At 41.0% G+C, this 17,814-nt stretch overlaps 1 protein-coding gene across 4 annotated transcripts in view; it reads right to left on the bottom strand.

Moving 5' to 3' along the window:
- ATP11C (ATPase phospholipid transporting 11C) overlaps positions 1-17,814 on the bottom strand; it is a 244,675-nt gene that overhangs the window by 33,778 nt on the left and 193,083 nt on the right. For all 4 annotated transcript variants that reach the window (XR_008914630.1, XM_056809271.1, XM_056809273.1 and 1 more), the window contains 4 exons: positions 15,245-15,347; positions 11,742-11,887; positions 5,901-5,960; positions 59-186 (listed from right to left, as the gene is read on the bottom strand). Coding sequence is in view for 3 of the 4 variants with exons in the window: in XM_056809271.1 (XP_056665249.1) it covers positions 59-186; positions 5,901-5,960; positions 11,742-11,887; positions 15,245-15,347 (437 nt within the window). In the remaining variant the exon portion in view is untranslated. The remainder of the gene's footprint in view (positions 1-58; positions 187-5,900; positions 5,961-11,741; positions 11,888-15,244; positions 15,348-17,814) is intronic.

Genomic DNA, 17,814 nt, shown 5'->3' with positions numbered 1-17,814 from the left:
CTTCTTCCCTCCCTCTCTAGCCCTGCTCCCAAATTTGTCATTGGACTTTTCAACTTACATATACAATCTGGGATCAGCGGTGAGAACATCAATGCTGATGTGCTGTTCCAGCAAGCTGTAGGCCAGGATCGGTAACGAAGTGAAGCAGATATTATACATTGTAAGGTACGCTGCATCATACAATGGCTGTGGTGGCAGTGTGAGGAGGCAAAATAACATGGAAAGAGATTTTTAGTGACAAACAGGTATACACACATTGAACGTGATGACTAAAGTAGGTCCCTTTTCCCATGGGGTAGGTTTCTTTTCTTTCTTCTTAGTGCTTGCTAGTTACAGAAGAGAAATTCAAATAATCTTATGTCCTATTTGGTTGCTACCCTCCCAACCAAATGGCCCATAAACAGTATAGTAAGAGTTAGAGCTGGATAGACCTAGTGGTCATCTCGTTCAACTCCTACACTTTAAAGAAAAAGAAACCAAGGCACAGAGAAAACAAGTTGCTAAAGATCCTGGGCTCAGAGGAGTTGGAAAGAACCTCACCAATCATCCAGTCTAATCTCCTCATTTTGGAGATGAGGAATTGAGACCCAGGAAGATAGGTGACTTAGAATCATAGGTTCATAGATTTCTAATAACCTTAGCAGTTATTCCTCTCCTCAGCCCCATCTTACACATGAGGAAAATAAGGTCCAGAGAAGTTAAATTCTTTGTTTAAGGTCTGAGATTTTAAGGAGCATGGTCAGCATTTGAACCCTAGTTCCCTGGCTCCAAATCTGGTGTTTCATATCCCACTATATCATATGTTGTTTCCCTAACTATGCTCAGTTTCAGACTGCTGCCTTGATTGAAATTGTAAAATACAATCCTGTGTATTTCTATTAAATATGCAACAGCTACAATTTGGATAGTGTTATAACCGTGAAAAAAATGAGTCATTTCAGGATAAGGCTGCCATCTTCCCTGAAGCAAAACATGGGCAGCAGCCAGACTGAGTCAGTGTTGTGTGTCTGATTTTTTTTTTGATCCTTCACAAGCAGAAATGGGGGCTTTCATCAGGATGGAGGAAACTTGACATTGACGTTTCTGAATGTTAGTATAGGTTTCGTATACCATTAAGAACTGACCCAATGCAGTCAACCAGAGATTGCCTCTGTAATCACAACTAACTGAAGCATTTATATTGAATTATGAAAATTTTCCAAGCAATTTACTAGCCTTTTCCTCTTAGCAAAAGCTCTAGCTGGGGGTAAGGGCTTCTCTGCGCTCTGCTAGGTGTTATACAAAGTGAGAAATTGTCACTGTGTGGCCCATGTGAATGTGGAACGCCCCTTAGAGAAAACGTTTTTCCCTTTAACAAAGAAATAAACAAACCCAAAATGATCAAAGACAAAGAAATCAGAGGGCAAGGTCCTGGTGTCAGGAAGCCAATTTGATCCCAATACAGGAAATCCCCAATGCTTTTGAGGTTGGGACCTTGAGAAATTTAACCTTCCAAAGAAATCACAGCTTTGGTTAATGCTGTGGGGTGCTCCTTACATACTCCAGGTAAAAAGGGGCTCTGTATTCTGCGAATTTATAAGAAAAGTTCTTCCCCCATGTCTCTCTCTCCCTACTTCCCTCATTGTCTCTTTCTCCCCCTCCTTTATCTTTCTCTCTTCTCCAACTCTGTGCTCTCTCTCCCTCTCCTTCTTCCTTTTCCCTCTCTCCCTTTTTCCCTCCATTGTGATCTTATGTCAGAAGTGTTATGCCTTGGTGTCAGAGAATAAAATATGGAATAAAATCTCAGTCTTGCCTTACTACTATCTCTGTGACTTTGGCCAAGTCACAGTTCCATGGACTTCAGTTTCCTCATCTATAAAATGGGGGAAATGAACAAGATGAGTTCATTGAAAGTCTTCATGCAGAGGATGGAAAGTTACCCATTGGGTGTATTGTAGAGGATATTCTTTTGGCGATATCAATTGGACCAGGCAGTTGCTGAGGCCCCATTCAACTCTAAAAATTCATGACTTACAAGGTCTTTTCCAGTTCTAACTATAGAATCCAATTGGCCTTGCAAGGGTAAGAGAGAGGTGAGATTAAGGTGTAAAATTTGGGTGGTCTTTATCCAGGGGCCATGGCCATATTCTTTAATCTTGGAGGACTTCCTGAAACCAGAGATCATCAGCTGGAAGACAAAATGTGGAAGGGTGGCCCACACAAAGAAGGTACACAGGAGGAAAGAATGGCAGTAGGGTATAGAGGGATAGAAACACATTTGCATGGACTAGAGCAAAGAGAGGGAGCTTCTGATCATGGTAGATGAGTGAAATGACCTTATGATGGAGGGTGAGACCTCACAGTAGAGAGAACATGGATAAGATATATCCATAAGATATCCATGGAAGCCACAAGACAGAATGATACAGCCAAAGACGCCAATCACAGGACAATTCAATACTGTACTAAGCAATTCATCCATTCATTTATTCATTCAACAAATGTCTATTAAGGGCCTACTATGTGCCAGACATGGTGTGTGCAGAGCCAGCACTCTTGTGGAGCTGCTTGCTCTGTTCCCCCTCTTCCCAGCGCCCGAGGCCATTTTTTGCATGCCCTGCCCCTCTCTTCAGCTGCCTAAAATGAGCACTTCCTCCTTCAACTCTCTCTGGTAATTGGGGAGGGGTGTCTCACAGACAGCTTGAATTTGCCCTCTAGACACTCAAATTCAGAAAAGGTTCACTGAAGCTGTGCTAGACACTAGAGATACAAGGGAAAAAAAAAATCAGCTCCTGCCCTCAAGAAGTTTATGTTCTGCTAGGGGAAAACAACACGTATACAGATAAAAAAATACCAAATAGATACAAAGCAATTTACTTAGGTAGGGGATGGGGGCAAGCGAGTGGGCAGAGAATCACTAATAAGTGGTAGTGATCGTGACAAGTCAAGTATGAGATGGCATGTAAACTAAGCTGTGAAAGGACTTTTAGGTATTTCAAGAGAAAGAAGAGAGTAGAGAACTAGAACACTAGATGGGAAAGCATTGGGAGGCAGAGAATTTAATGACTTAGGAGAGACGGGTAACAGCTAACCATTGCCAAAACTAGAACATCTTTTAGTAGGATTGACCCTGAACAATGATTTGTGATGGTAAAGTAGGGAACTTTAGGGGCTGAATAAACTGGAAGACAGAAAGGGTCAGACTAACTCCAGGATCCCAAGTCTCAGCTCCAAGGCAGATGGTAGCATTGCTCACAGTGTCACTAACCATGGGAAGGCACCCAGGATCTGGAGGAGAGAAGGAAGGAGGCAAGGAGTTCTGGTTTTTTTTCTTTTTTCCCCCTCTCCTGTGTTTTGCTTGAAGAGGTGACAAGATACTCAAGTGGCAATATTAGGGAGAACTGCCAGGCAGCACACAGGATGATATGAAGGCCTATAATATTCTCAATGGGAATTAAGAATACAAGCCTATGGAGAAAATAGAGGCCCTTCATCCTACGCAGCCTTCTGGGTACTAGTTTTTAATGTGGTAAATAGGCCAAAGCGTGTCGGAGTGTTGGGCTCTGAGGGGACATTGTACACCTAGGAATTCTCCAGGGGGGATCCTTCTGAGACAAGAAAGGAGATGGTTTCTATGGAAACTGTTAATTTTCCCTAAACACTAAATTGAAAACTAGGGCTCTAATTGACTGTTTAGTAGGAGAACTTAGCCCTGAATCTCCGACAACTATAAGAAGCAACAATTATGTTTTCCCCACTGAGGGAAGAGAGAATGTCAAGAACTGAGCATGAACTAGGATAGCCAGACCCAACTATTAACTAGCAAACAGATCAGTCAAGAAGATTGGCTATTAAATACAGGAATTTCTTCAGCAGACTCTTGTCATTAAAATGTAAGCTGCTTGAGGGCAGGAAGAGTCTCACTGGGAGCTGAATCCTGAACACAATTCCTGACTCATAAGAACAGAGACTGGACTCATGACTTCAATGGCATAGACCAGACCCACGATAACATTGATACAGGAAGCATCCAGATGAGAAAAATTCCCTCCACCAAGGAAGGCTGGCATCTTGTCTGCAACTTCTAATCTTAGAGAACTGCGTAGATCATGGAGAGGTCGAGTCCTCTGCCCAAGGTCACCCAGCTAATGGTGAGCCTCAAATTCTGATCTTCCTGATACCCAAGGCCAACACTCTATCTTCACTGAGTCTCACATGGCATTCAGTGAGAACTTACTATTGTCTATGAAATTGAATCGAGATGAGAAAAGAAGGACCGTGAAAGCTTCCAATTTGGCAGAAATTAAGGCTTTTTAAAAGAGTAAACCTGGAGTGAATTCCCTCCCTGCAAAATTCTCAATTTTCCTAAGCTCTATTCACAACCCAAGAACTCTTGGGCTGGAAACTGCAGTAAACAAAAGGAGCCCTACCTCATCTCATTTGAAGATCCAAGGTGAGATTTTCTAAATTTTCTTTGAGCATGCAAGGAGAGAAGTAAGGGAGGAAATCGAGAAACAAAACAAGCCTTTCCCCAAGTTCAAAATTAACCCACTTCCCTGTGCCACTTTGCTGCCCAATAGTTACATAGGGAAATGTGAAATGATCCCTAAGGTTCCCATCCATCACCTCTTTCCTGAAATGATCAAGGTCTTGGTTCATGACCACCAGAACAGATATTGCTCTCTGCAACAAGGTGATGGGGGATGCCAGGGGACCCCACACCTTCAGAGTTATCCAATGCCAAGATTTATTTAGGCATGTGACTCAGCTGATGCCACAAGGCTATGGCATGTCAACTGGAAAAGCATACACCCCAATAGCAAGGGAGTAAGGATGCAAGGAAAAGAGTAATCATTTTGCATTGGCCTCAGTTTCTGCATCTATATAAAGGAGAATATAGACTTGCTCCTGAGGCCTTGTTCTCAATCCTGTGACTCTAAAAGTTGCCCTCAAACAACGACTTGCCAAGGAACTAGAAAAACCAATAACTTGCTGTCATAAGGAAGTAGGAGAAATAAAGTTCCTTTTGGAGAGGCAGCTTTTTCAGATGTCCATAGCAGCACTGCAGAGTACCTTGCCAGAACCAGTGAAGTTGGCACAGATAGACCTCCAAACCTTAAGGGCTACAACCCAAAACTCCTCGGTGGCTTAACCAACTTGCAAGTTTGCCTCTCCTTAACTCACTGAAGATGGAGACAAAATATAGCTATCATAGCAGCATATTATTTTGAATTATCATTAAAGGTGAAAAATAATAACAGGGCAGGAAATATCAGAATTCCTCAGGACAACTCTTTACCTGGGAAGCACAGTTAGAGCAGAAGCTTGTAGTAGGCAGGGACTTTTTTCCCCCAGTCTTCAAATTCCCCAAAATAGTGTCTGCCACATAATGAGTAGTTAATAGACACCTGTAGCACTGAATTGGATTGAATTGAGTGGTGAACATGACTGATGATGAGATTTATCCCCAAGGCCAAGTTTGCCAAGGCAATCCAAACAAGAAGCATTGGCTAGGTGGGACCGGATTTAATGTAGCATTAAATTGTAAAGTATTAGGATTACCAGCATGTGTTTTTAATTTAGGTTTTCAATAATACAAATTATGGAAGGATGAAAAGGAAAGCAATCAAAATACTGTCTTACCTCCTACTGGGTCTATCAAACAACTGTCAAAAATGACGCTTGACTGCAAAGGAAGTTACTGGAGCAAAGATATCAACATTTGCTGATACCAGAAATCATGCAGAAAATGACAACTTTTACAATGTTACGGCTAATAAACAATGACATCCATAATAGCTGAACTCACAAGGTACACTGAGAGGGGAAGCCTCTCCTGACATTTTCACTGCAAATAACATATCATCAACTAACAGCAAGTCTGGAAAGGGCATGCCGCACAAGGCAATGTTGAAATATACCTGTTGGGAGAATCCACAGAAGAACTGGTACAAAAACTGTGGCAGGATGAAACAAAGGTTCTGAAAGACAAAACAAAAAATTGAGTGAGGAGAGAAGCATTTCCCCATCTTCTTGTTTGACCTTTGGGCCCCCAAGTCAAACTAAGTCCCAGTATTTAGTATCACACTGAAACAACTTGATAGTAAAAGACAAATCCATAATAACATCAGCTTCCAGATTTCAGTAGACTTCCTCTAAATGCCAGAATTAAGGGATTTCTTTTCAAGAACTCAGATTAAAGACAGGAGGTTTTAGGTTCAAATATGTCCTCAGACATTTCTTAGCTATGTGACTGTGGGCAAGTCATTTAACCCCCATTGCCTAGCCTTTGACACTCTTTGGCCTCTAGAACCAATATGAAATTCTAAGACAGAAGGTAAGGGTTTAAAAAAATAAAAGAACTCAGGTTGTCACAAATTGTTAAACTTAATAATTTATCTTCCAATACTAATATATTGGAGCAATACCTATGGTTCAGGCCTTAAGTGACTTGGTCATGGCCCCAAAGTTACAAAGCATCAAGAGGCAGCTTTCAAATTTGAATCTTCCCAACTCCAAGTCAAGCACTTGATCCATGGCAATACACTCTCTAAAAGCAGTCTTGCTTGGGATTAAATATTGTTTTGCATTCTAGAAGAAATGGGCTTATGTCATATAAAGAGCACCACTGTGCATTCACTGCCCAGAGGAGAATGGTGCTAGACTCTAAAAACCACTCTAAAAATAGGTCCAATTTGCAAATGAAGATGTTAGTGCCCAAGCTAACCAGGGAAGGCCACCAGCTCTAAGCAACTGAAGTTAGGCCGAGTCTTTTGAACAATTTGAATCTTACCCTAATGTTTAATGTTCTCATTAATCCATCAATTAGAATACCTAAGAGGAAGTGTGGAATAAGAAACAGAGGGATAAACTTGGCAGTTAGGAAGATCTGGGATCAGGTTCTGCCTCAAACACAATATTAGTTGTGGGACCAAGAAAGTCATCTCACTTTTCAGTATCCCAGAAAGTAGATCCTGTGTTTCCTTCCTGGTCTGGCTTGGTGTCTGAGACCCTGGTCTTGGATGAGATGCTGGGAGGAAGAAGCCTGCAGTCTGAGTTTTAACCTTGGCGGCAAGAAGCCAGATACCTAGGCACCCACGTTAAAGAGTGCTGAGGAGTCTTCGCTTTGTGCCATTGATGTGGTGAAACAGAACAGAACAATTAACATCAGGTTGTGTTGACTAGAGAGATTTCCAAATTCCATTTGAGGCAGAAGCCCTACTGGTTGGGATCCAATGACGTCAAAAGAAAGAGGAGATGCTAGGCCAAGAGTCCTGATGTCAGCAGCAGCCCTAACCTACTGGGCACCAGACGGGAAGGGATGGCTGCAGTAGGATGGAGACAAAGGTCAAAGTAGTTATAGCCTCCATGCCAAGGCAGCAAGTTCCATGGTTAGGAAGACTTCAGATTCAGTGGCTGGGAGAGGCAAGAGTTAGGGTATTCAACTTCACCACTCAGATAATGGCTGCTCCATTCCTTATCTCTAGGTCCCTGCTCCACATCCTCCACTATCCTACAGTACATCCATGGCTCTGTTCAGAATAACAATACTTGATACTCAGATTTTTTGAACCAATAATAATAGTAGTCCTCTGACTGAACAACCAATCTTATCCCCTGGACTTTGGTCCACATTTCTTAAAGTTTTCAAAGAATAGGATCCATTTTCAAATCTTTGTATTGACCACAAACCAGGACAGTATTCAAAGGATATAATGTAGGTTTTAAGACAGTTCCCAGAAAGTAGTGCCAAAATTGTTTTAGGCAGCATTATTGAAATACACACAAAGGCATGGTGGTATGGGGAGCCCTGGCTCCCACAAAACACACCTAAGAGCCAGGAGAATCTATGTCTGCCACATACTGTCTGGGTGACCAGAGGCAAGTAACTTACATTCTATATTCTAGGCAACTCATAGCACTGGAAATTGCAGAGAAGGTGCTGCTGACCTATACTGGTAGAGGAAGCTTCCCGAGAGTCCCCTTTTCTAAGGAAATCACATTCTCAGTCCCTATACCTTTATAGATGAGAGAGAGACAGAGGGAGAAAGACGGGGGGGGGGGGGGGGGGGGAGAGGAAGAAAGAGAATGATGGATGGAGATTGAGACAGGTAGGTAGAAAGGAGATAAGGATGAGATATATGTAAATTAGAGAGGCAGGTGACATAGATTTAGATGAGAGCCACTGAGATACAGGGAGACTAAGATAGATAAATAGGCAGGTGATAGATAAGTAGATTAGACACAGAGAAATCCGTAGGGAGGTGAGCTAGATAGAAAGAAACACATAGCTAGACACATGAACTTACATGTGTGGCTATGTAGTCACATATTTATTCCAATACTTCACTCAGTCTATACTTTACTGTGGTCATTGATGGAGCTGTTCCTGCCAATGATCCAGATCACAGTCCATCCTTGCCTGCTCATCCTGTGAGCCTCACCTCAGGAGCCCACTCAACTTGCTGGAAGTCTGTCTTTGTCTCCTTTTTATGACATCATGAAGATCCCAGTGAAGTGTGCCTTGACAAGCCATGTGACTAGTCCATTTTATTTTTGAATCATACATTTTTTCTGATGATAAATGGAACTCTAGTTCTCCTACAACTTCTTGAGGATAACAGTCTTTAAAAAAAGTTAAAAAACTGGCCTCAGACACTTCCTAGTTGTGTGGCCCTGGGCCAATCCTTTATCCCCCATTGCCTAGCCCTTACTGCTCTTTTGCCTTGGAATCAATACACAGTACTGTTTCTAAGACAGAAGGCAAGAGTTTAAAAAAAGTAGATGGGAAAGGGGAAGCTAGGTGGCTCAGTGAATTGAGAGCCAGGCCTAGAGACAGGAGGTCCTGGGTTCAAATATGACCTCAGAGATTTCCTTGTTGTGTGACTCTGGGTAAGTCATCTAACCCCCATTGCTTAGCCTTTACCACCTTTCTGCCTTAGAACAAATATACAGCATTGATTCTAAGATGGAAGGTGAGGGTTTAAAAAACAGTGAGGGTGAGGATCCCTCACCCAAGTGGCAAGTCATTTCATGACTTAATAATCATGCAATATTAACCGAAGAACACTGGCTTTAAAAAGGTGGGTCTCAGTTTCATGGAGAAGCTTGAGCTTACTTGAAGAACTTTCAGCTACCCAAAGGAAACCCATCATACTCTCCTACTCTAATTCATGTGTGGTGTCTGTGCAAGAAACATCCATTGGGGGCAGTTGGGTAGCTCAGTGGATTGAGAGCCAGGCCCAGAGACAGGAGTCCTGTGAACCAATCTGGCCTCAGCCACTTCCTAGCTGTGTGACCCTGAGCAAGTCACTTGACCCCCATTTCCTAGCCCTTTCTGCTCTTCCGCCTTGAAACCAATACTCAGTAGTGATTCCAAGACGGAAGGTGAGGGTTTCCTAAAAAAAAAAAAAGAAAAAGAAACATACATTGATGGAGAAACTCTATAGGTCTGTCCAACTACATAGTGCCCCCAGGGCAATAGGCATTTGGGATGCCCTTTGTTTATCCTGTGAGGATAGTGGAGCCAGAATCATAGGTGCCAATGGAGTTCATTCAGGACATTCTGCAACGTTCCATGGTTTCATGCAATCAGCTCAATATCAACCACAATGAGATATAGCTTGAGCTTGTGGGGAGGGCAACTTCATCATCAATTTGATGTCGGAGAGCCTCTACACATGTCTTCCTACTGGTTGCTTCTCCTGATATAAATGACCAGAACATCATCAAATAGGAGTATTTTAGCTATTTTATCTTTCTAGGGCTTCTGCCCAATTTTGAAATATATAGTCTATTGGATGCTACAGTCATGATGAAGCATCAGAGGAGGATGTTACTAGAGGCATGTGTGTTCTAAATGGTTCATTTGAAATATCTAAGTTTCTTCTTTTCTTTTTTTTTTAATTAAAAAAACTAACTCTTACCTTCTGCCTTTCTATCAATTCTAAGACATTAAGTGGCAAGGGCTAAACAATCAAGGTTAAGTGACTTGCCCAGGGTCACACAGCTACAAAATGTCTGACACCAAATTTAAACCCAAGTCATGCTGACTCCAGACCTGGTACTCCATCCACTGTACCACTTGGCCATCACTTCTTCTTCTTCTTAAAATAGGCAGCTGACAAGCTGATTTATTATTTTAAATACATAGTCCTATATTTTGGTACACTGGATAAACATCCAGCCTTGAAGTTAGGAAAACCTGAGCTCAAGCCTCACCTCAGATATATGCTGGCCATATGGCCCAAGATGCAAGTCATTCAATTTCTCACTGCTCCTAGGTGACTCCCTAAAGACCTAAATCCATGAGTAGGTGCTGATCTTTACTGGCAAAGGGGCCTTCTACATTGGGAACTACATTAAAATGTCATCAGCTAAGATTTAACAAAATAAATAAAAGTACAAGACAACATAATGTTAATTTGTGGTTTTCTAATTCAATATGGCTCAGATCAAAAAATAAATCAATAAATTTGAACAGAGAAATTTCTCTTTCATCTCTATCTGAAGAGAAAGGGCTTTATAGCTCTGAATTCTGGGACCTACAACAGAGTACTACTACCAAATAGCTACTTGAACTTCTGGTCAAAGTACATTCATTCAGTTCTATTTTCAGGGATGAAAACACCACTAGAGTATACCTCTGACCTGTTGCCATGTGCAGCAGAGAAGTCAATCAGATACCATATATACCAAATGCCCTTCAGGATCACGGTCAGTGTCAGAAAGATGGTGGACCCAATATAGTCATTATTGTGTTATTAAGAGTCAACAAGAGGAGTCAGCTAGGTGGCTCAGTGGATTGAGAGCCAGGCTTAGAGATAGGAGGTGCTGGGTTCAAATCTGGATTCAGATACTTCCTAGCTGTGTGACGCTGTGTAAATCACTTAGCCCTCATTGCCAAGCCCTTACCACTCTTCTGGCTTGGAACCAATACAATGTATTGCTTCTAAGAAAAAAGGTAAGATAATAGTTTCAAAAAGGGTCAACAACGGGAAAAAACCAAGGTGCACAATGCAACAATGTTTCTCATCTTTCTGGAGGGACAGGATCCTTTTTCATTTCTCCACCAAAGCTATCGATTCTCTGTTTTGTTTGCTACTAAGGGAAGACAAAAGACCCGGCATCAGTAGTTATGCTGGCCAGAGCACCAGTTCCTGTCTATCCAGGGAAGAAAAATGACCATAATTGTGAATTAGGGCTCCGTTTGCACCAGTGTTCTCAAGGTTAATCATTTCTCTATTTTGATTAAAACCACAAGACTGTCAGAATGGTACAAAATTCAAGAATTTTGTAGCAGGGCACCAAAATCAGTTGTAATCTGGGGGCACATACCTGTGATCAATACATGAAGGTCCTATTTAAATGGGCAGATTATTCAATCAATCACTGAGCAAACATTAAGTCTCTTCTTGAGCTACTCTAGAGTGTGAATTTGCTAAATTTGTCTCCCTTCTTCCTACCCACTCCCCATATCAGCCATGATCAAGATAAAGACTAATCACTTACCAGTAGCACTATAAACACACTCAATGTCCAATCTCTGGCTTCTGCTCCATTAGTGAACCCCACTGAACAGTATTTGTTATTGCAAAGCTGAGTAATGAGGCCAGTAAAAAGTGAAAAGGCTATACTTAACAGTTGAAGGCAGCAGAAATATATTTTGAGTCAAACTGAGGTTTGACTCTTGGGCCAGCCAGCCCAAAGGATAAAGATGCTCTAAACCTGTCCAGATAAATGACAAACACCTGCTCACATACCTTATAGAAGAAATACTGCACCAGGTGTGCAATTCTCACATAGTATAAATGCCCATGGGCTAGCAGCAGTTTCCTTAAGTGTTTAAACTTGGGCACAGCATAATCACTGTTTCTTGCAGCTTGACGCCCTTCTTTGCCTTTGATACCTTTAAAAAAAATCAGGTTATCACTACATGATAAATATTCTGCACAACATCAAGCTATTGATTGAGGCATTTCTTATGTCAAAATCAATGGCCACATTTTATGCCCTCGTTTCCGAGTTTGAGTTCTTCTTTGCATCTTTTCTTTGTCCAATCTCATGATTGAATAACAGCATGGAAACTAACCAGGAAAGCTGCAAGCTTGGCTAATTTGTTTTTATCTATGTGCATCTAGCATGACGTAAAGCCAAAGAAAATCATTTACTTGTCAAATCGGGACACCTCAGAAAAAAACAAACTATGATAACCATAGCTCATATGGACAGCATACATTCACATTTCTATTCCACACCATGGCCTTATGAGGTCGTAAGGTTAAGGGTTCTTTGCTCCATTTCTCAGAAGAGGAAACAGAGGCTCAAAGAGGTAGCCCTTGGGATGGAAGGGAGAAGAAGCCCAAGTTCACATAAGGAGTTGGGAGAGGATATCCACGAGATCCTGGACTAATGAAGACATAGTCCATGGCCTCATCTGGGACTTAAACCCTGTTCTGATTCAGGACTCTTCTCATTAGACCAGTAATTCTCAAGAAGTGGTCCAAGGACGCCTGAGGGACACCTAGACACTTTCAAGGGATCCGGAAGGTCAAAACTATTATCCCAATTGTTGTCATTCAGTCATGTCTAATTCTTTGTGATCATGCGGACATGTGGTTTTCTTGAAAAAGATACTGGGATGATTTGCCATTTCCATTGCCTATTAACATATGCCTCCCTTTTACAAACACCTATTGGTGTGAGGCCAAATTCTCTTCATATACTTTAACCAAAACTATGTATTATAATAGACTGACTGCAAAAGCAGATATGAGAATCCAGCTGTTTTCTATTAAGCCAGACATTAGAGATTTTCAGAAGTATGTAAAACAATGCCACTTTTCACACTAATTTTTAAATTGATTTTTTCATGAAAATACATGTTATATAATAATATAATAGACATTATTTTTAATGAATTTAAATGTTTTTAGTAACTATTTAATAAGCATCTACTATGTGTCAGGCACTATGCTAAGCAGTTTACAATATTATATCATTTTAACCTTGGGAAGTAAGTGCTATTATTATGCCCATTTCACAGATAGAGGAACCTAAGGCACACAGAGGGTAAGTGCCTTCTCTCGAGTCACTAAGCTAATAAGAGTCTGAGACCAGATCTGAACTGAGGTCTTCCAGACTCCTGGCTAATGTTCTATCCATTTATCTAAAATGGTAAATATTAATAGATATAACCCACAAAGACAAAAGCACTTTGTGAGAGCTGGGGGTAAAAGTCTTCAATCATTTTTAGGATTCCAAAGAAGCCATGATGAGTAGCTTAAGTGGTGCAGTGGATAGAATGCCAAGCCTATGGTCAGGAAGATTCATCTTCTTGAGTTATAATCCAGCCTCAGAGCATGGGCAAGTCATTAAATCCTGTTGGCCTCAGTTTCCTTACCTGTAAAAAAAGCTGGAGAAAGAAATGGCAAACCACTCCAGTATCTTTGCCACAAAAACCCCAAATGGTGGTCACAAAGAGTCGGGTATGACTGAAATTATTGAACATCAATAACAACAAAACAACAAAGAGATCATGGGGCCAAAAAGTTTGAGAACCATCTAATTATAGAATGTGCAATCCCTCACCTATCTTTTCTAATCCTTCTCTTCCTTTCACGTCAGCTCAGGTGCCACCTCCTCTAGGAAGCTGGCCTTAAACCCTCAATTTCTAGTGCTGCCAATTCCTCAAGGTAGCTGATCTTAACTTAGCTGTGCACATACTGTATACTCCTGTAAAATGTAAGCTTCTCAAGAGCAAGGCCTGGTTTCCACTTTTGACTTTGAATCTCTATCACAATGGTTAAGTGATTAAGAAATGCTTTTTAAAAAAAAAAACCCCTTGCCTTCTTCTGTCTTGGAATCAGTTCTAAGTACTGATTCCAAGACAGAAGAGTGGTAAGGGTTAGGCAATGGGGGTGAAGTGACTTGTCCAGGGACATTCAGCTGGGAAATGTCTGAGGCCAAGTCAGGCTCTCTATCTACCAAGCCATTTAGCTACCCCAGTAAACCTCTTTTGAATGGGGGTGGGAGTTAGGGGAAGAGAGACAAAAGAAGAAAAGAGGTAAGTCAGAGAATCCCTAGAGAAGAAGAAAATTACTACCTCATCATCAAAATGAATGCATTAATTGCTTTCTGTCTACAATAGTCTAGTAAGCCTTGCCAGAGTGAGCTACCTGGAACTATCTATGCTCCAGAGGTATCTAAACTCCAGAGTTTAAGGCCAAATGAGAGGATACGAAGCACCCTTGTTACTCACACATCACAGGAAGAAGTTTCTATGATGCAGTAGATAGAGCACTGGCTAAAGCATATCTTCTACCCTCCAGGGCATGGCAATGAGGCACAGATTGGCTGGCACAGCTAACTAGTTGCTTTTCTTTGCCTTAATCTGTCTTTGTTGCAAGGGGAGATTTTACTTAGGCTAAGGGTAGGTGGTCTTTAGGAATAAAAAGTGATATAAAAAGGGCATTAATAAAACAGTTTTTTTAAAACAAAGTGAGACCGGTCCTAGCATCAGAAGGCCTAGATTAGAATCCAAGCTCAGCCATTTGGTTAAGTTCCAACCAAGAGATTCAGTTTCCTCATCTCTGAATGGGAATAACAATGATTGTATTAAACATCTTAAAGGGTGGTAAGGATCAAGTAAGATGACACTTGGGAAACACTTGGTAATCCATCTTGCAGCAGCGGCATTATTATTATTATTATTTCATGAACCACAAGGAAAAACAAGATAGCAAAGGACTTATATGCAAGACATTGATTATTTTTTATCTGTTTCTAGAAGGGAAAGGTGATTCAAAAAATATCTAAGAATTCCCACTAACTTAGACAACAAAAGGGGAAGGGGAAACTGTTCAATAGCATTTCCTCCTAGTGTAAAAGGCAACAGAGTCAGAAGGAATATTTTTTAAACGGAAATATTCAAGTTGATTTTAAGGGCCTCAACCTGTGTCAACTCTAGGCCAAACTGGGAAACGGAGGCAGTTATTCTTCTTCTCCTCTACTGACAGTTTCTGGGCAGGCAGCCTGAAGGCAGTTAGGCCATGTCTTTCTTCCTATGCCCCACCACCCCACCCCTCAACATATAATCTCCAGGAGAAAAATCAATGAAGACTCATTCTAACCCACCTTCAAGGTTGCAGACCACCAGTTTAGTTAGTGATGACTTAAGACCTCTACCCCAGAAAGCCCACTGAGTCAGAGATATTAAAAGTAGTTATGGGAATACTTAGCATTAATAACATAGAATACAGCTTACCTATTCCTACATGAGACTCCAAGATCATGCTAACATCATTAGCACCATCGCCAATAGACAGGGTAATTGGGCTGCCTTTGATGTTCTTCACCATTTTGACAATCTAAAGTATTTCACAGAAGACAGAAATTCAGGTCAAAGAAGATGTGGCTAGAAACTACAATGGGAGCTCAGATCTGTATTTTAAATATGTAAACTATGAACTTCCCAACAAAGGAGTGGTTTACACTTACACCTGGCCATTTTGAATTTTCAAGTGTAGATTTTCAAGTTGGCTAGAAAGACCTCTCCAAAATCTGTCCATGGCTCTATGAATTTAAGAATTGCCCAGATAGGATTGGGGTTATAGACGCTAAATGATCCCCCTCGTGCAAATATCAATAATATGGAAATAGGTCTTGACCAATGACACATGTAAAACCCAGTGAAATTGTGTGTTGGCTATAGGAAGAGGGTGGGAGGAGGGTGGGGGAGAAGAACATGATTTTTATAAGCTTGGAAAAATACTTCAAATTAATTAATTAAATAAAAGAAATAAAGATGCCAAAAAAAAAAAGAATTGCCCAAATCCTGTAGCTAGCATAGATATCAGTTCTTTTTCGTATTAAACGGATGTTTTTCACCTGGTTTCATGGATGACCTATGAACAATATCATTGGAAGAATATTCATTTCTATTAGTTCTCCACAGGAGAACTAGAGCTGATGTTCGGGTTCATGGGTCGTAGAGCCAAACTCATTGGGTAGCTCTTCTTTGAGAAGATATAGAAAAGGATAAGAATACACAAATGGGTCATCCCTACGCCACAGGAGGGAGAAAGGCAAGGAGGGAGAGCACACATTGAAGAATCAAAATAAGAAAATAAGATTTGGGGTTAATGAAGAGGTAACCTATGACTTGCATGGCCAAAGTAGCAACAAAGATCATTTGGAATAGCTCTGCCAAGAGCTAATCACAATCAAAATTGTGAAATAGCAAGTTGTTTTTGGGGATCCTCTCACCTCCACAATTTGAGCCCTATTCCTCCTGTGAGTGCTCTTATCTCCCTCAGGAGCAATATGTTCATTATGTCAACTTCTAGTGACCAGATCTCCATGCAGAATCAAATACAAAATACTTTGTTTGGTGTTCTCCTGCTCTCCTTCCTTGCCATTGTTTTCACATCTTATACCATGACTCCATGTATGATATGACCCAGTTAACAGTGGTCTCCTTTCCATTCCTCAAATAGGACAATCTAGCCCCAACCTAGGCATTTACACTGGATATCTCCCATTCCTATGCATTGCATTTATGAGTTTACCCACAGTGGCATGCCATGCAAGTGACAACCACAATCTCCAGTTCCTTCTTTCATTCCTTGTCCAGAGGGAAAGAAAACAAATGAAGACATGTCAGGGCACCTCCAAGAAGATGTCAAACCTTGATTTCAATACTAAGGGCCTGAATTCTGGATGTCCTCCTCTAGTTGAGGTTTGTTATTTCTGACAAATTGAAATAACTCCACAATTAAAAGGTGCTTTTAAGAATGGTTCTGTGTGATGTCTCTAGCTGATTAATAGAAAGGAAATCAGTTCTCTTTAGATCTGGAGGGATGAGGAATCACTTGTAAAGAGCTGAAACTGGCTACAACCCTAATTTTGGCCCTAATTTACTAGTTTCACAGATACTAAGTGGCACATACAACCCCATTCAATCACAATTAACACATGAACTCTGTGAGCAGGAACTGGCAAGTGTGTCTCCCATCCAGCCTCCCTATCCCTCTACTCTTAACATTTGCTGTTTTTCAAATGGCTTTGGGCTTCAGACAGCCAGTGATTTCATTACTTCTGCTAATTGAAAGTTCATACTTTGGAGAAGAGAGGATATGAGAAGTGAACGACTACATAAATAACATGACAGAACAGAATCTGGTTTTCTAGACCATGGGGTAAGGTAGGGGAATGATGCTCCTGCTGCAAATCTCAGGACAATGCAGAATATGTTTACCAATCTTATCAAGAAAGCTTTCAAATGAAAAAGGAGAGAGAAAAGTGCTCAGATAAAACTGTAAAACCAGATACTATGAAGTGTCAGGTATATGAGAAAAAGAAAAACAAGACTGAAAGAAGTAGCAAGTAATTCAGAGGAGAAGAAAACTGGGAAGAAGGTTTGAAACATGGCCTGAGATATCTGTAGATGGATACCATGTAATTAATTAGATCTGTGAAAATATGAACACAGACAAAATAACACTGTAGAGGCAGTCAGCTTGAGTCATCAGTTAAAAATTGATCGCAGCCTTGGTGGACTAGTCAAATGATTCTTCAGAAGGGTTTTCATAATACACATGGAACATATCTCCATATCCCAACCCAGAGTATGTGTCAGAAACAAGGAGGTAAATACAACTTCTGAAGTGGCACTGAAATTTGGTGGAATAAAAATTATACCTGGAATATGAGAATGGTAGAACATGCTTTCATGAAAAGAAAACAGTTCTGAGAGATGGGGGGGGGGGGGGGGGTGGATCAAAAGAGCAAAATCAATCAATAAGATATGTGCCTAAATGGGAATCTTCAAGTAGC

This window comes from Monodelphis domestica, chromosome X, assembly GCF_027887165.1.
Source record: "Monodelphis domestica isolate mMonDom1 chromosome X, mMonDom1.pri, whole genome shotgun sequence".
Taxonomy (NCBI): domain Eukaryota; kingdom Metazoa; phylum Chordata; class Mammalia; order Didelphimorphia; family Didelphidae; genus Monodelphis; species Monodelphis domestica.
The sequence above is the reverse complement of the archived record's forward strand: the minus strand, read 5'-3'. Positions and strand labels throughout refer to the sequence as shown.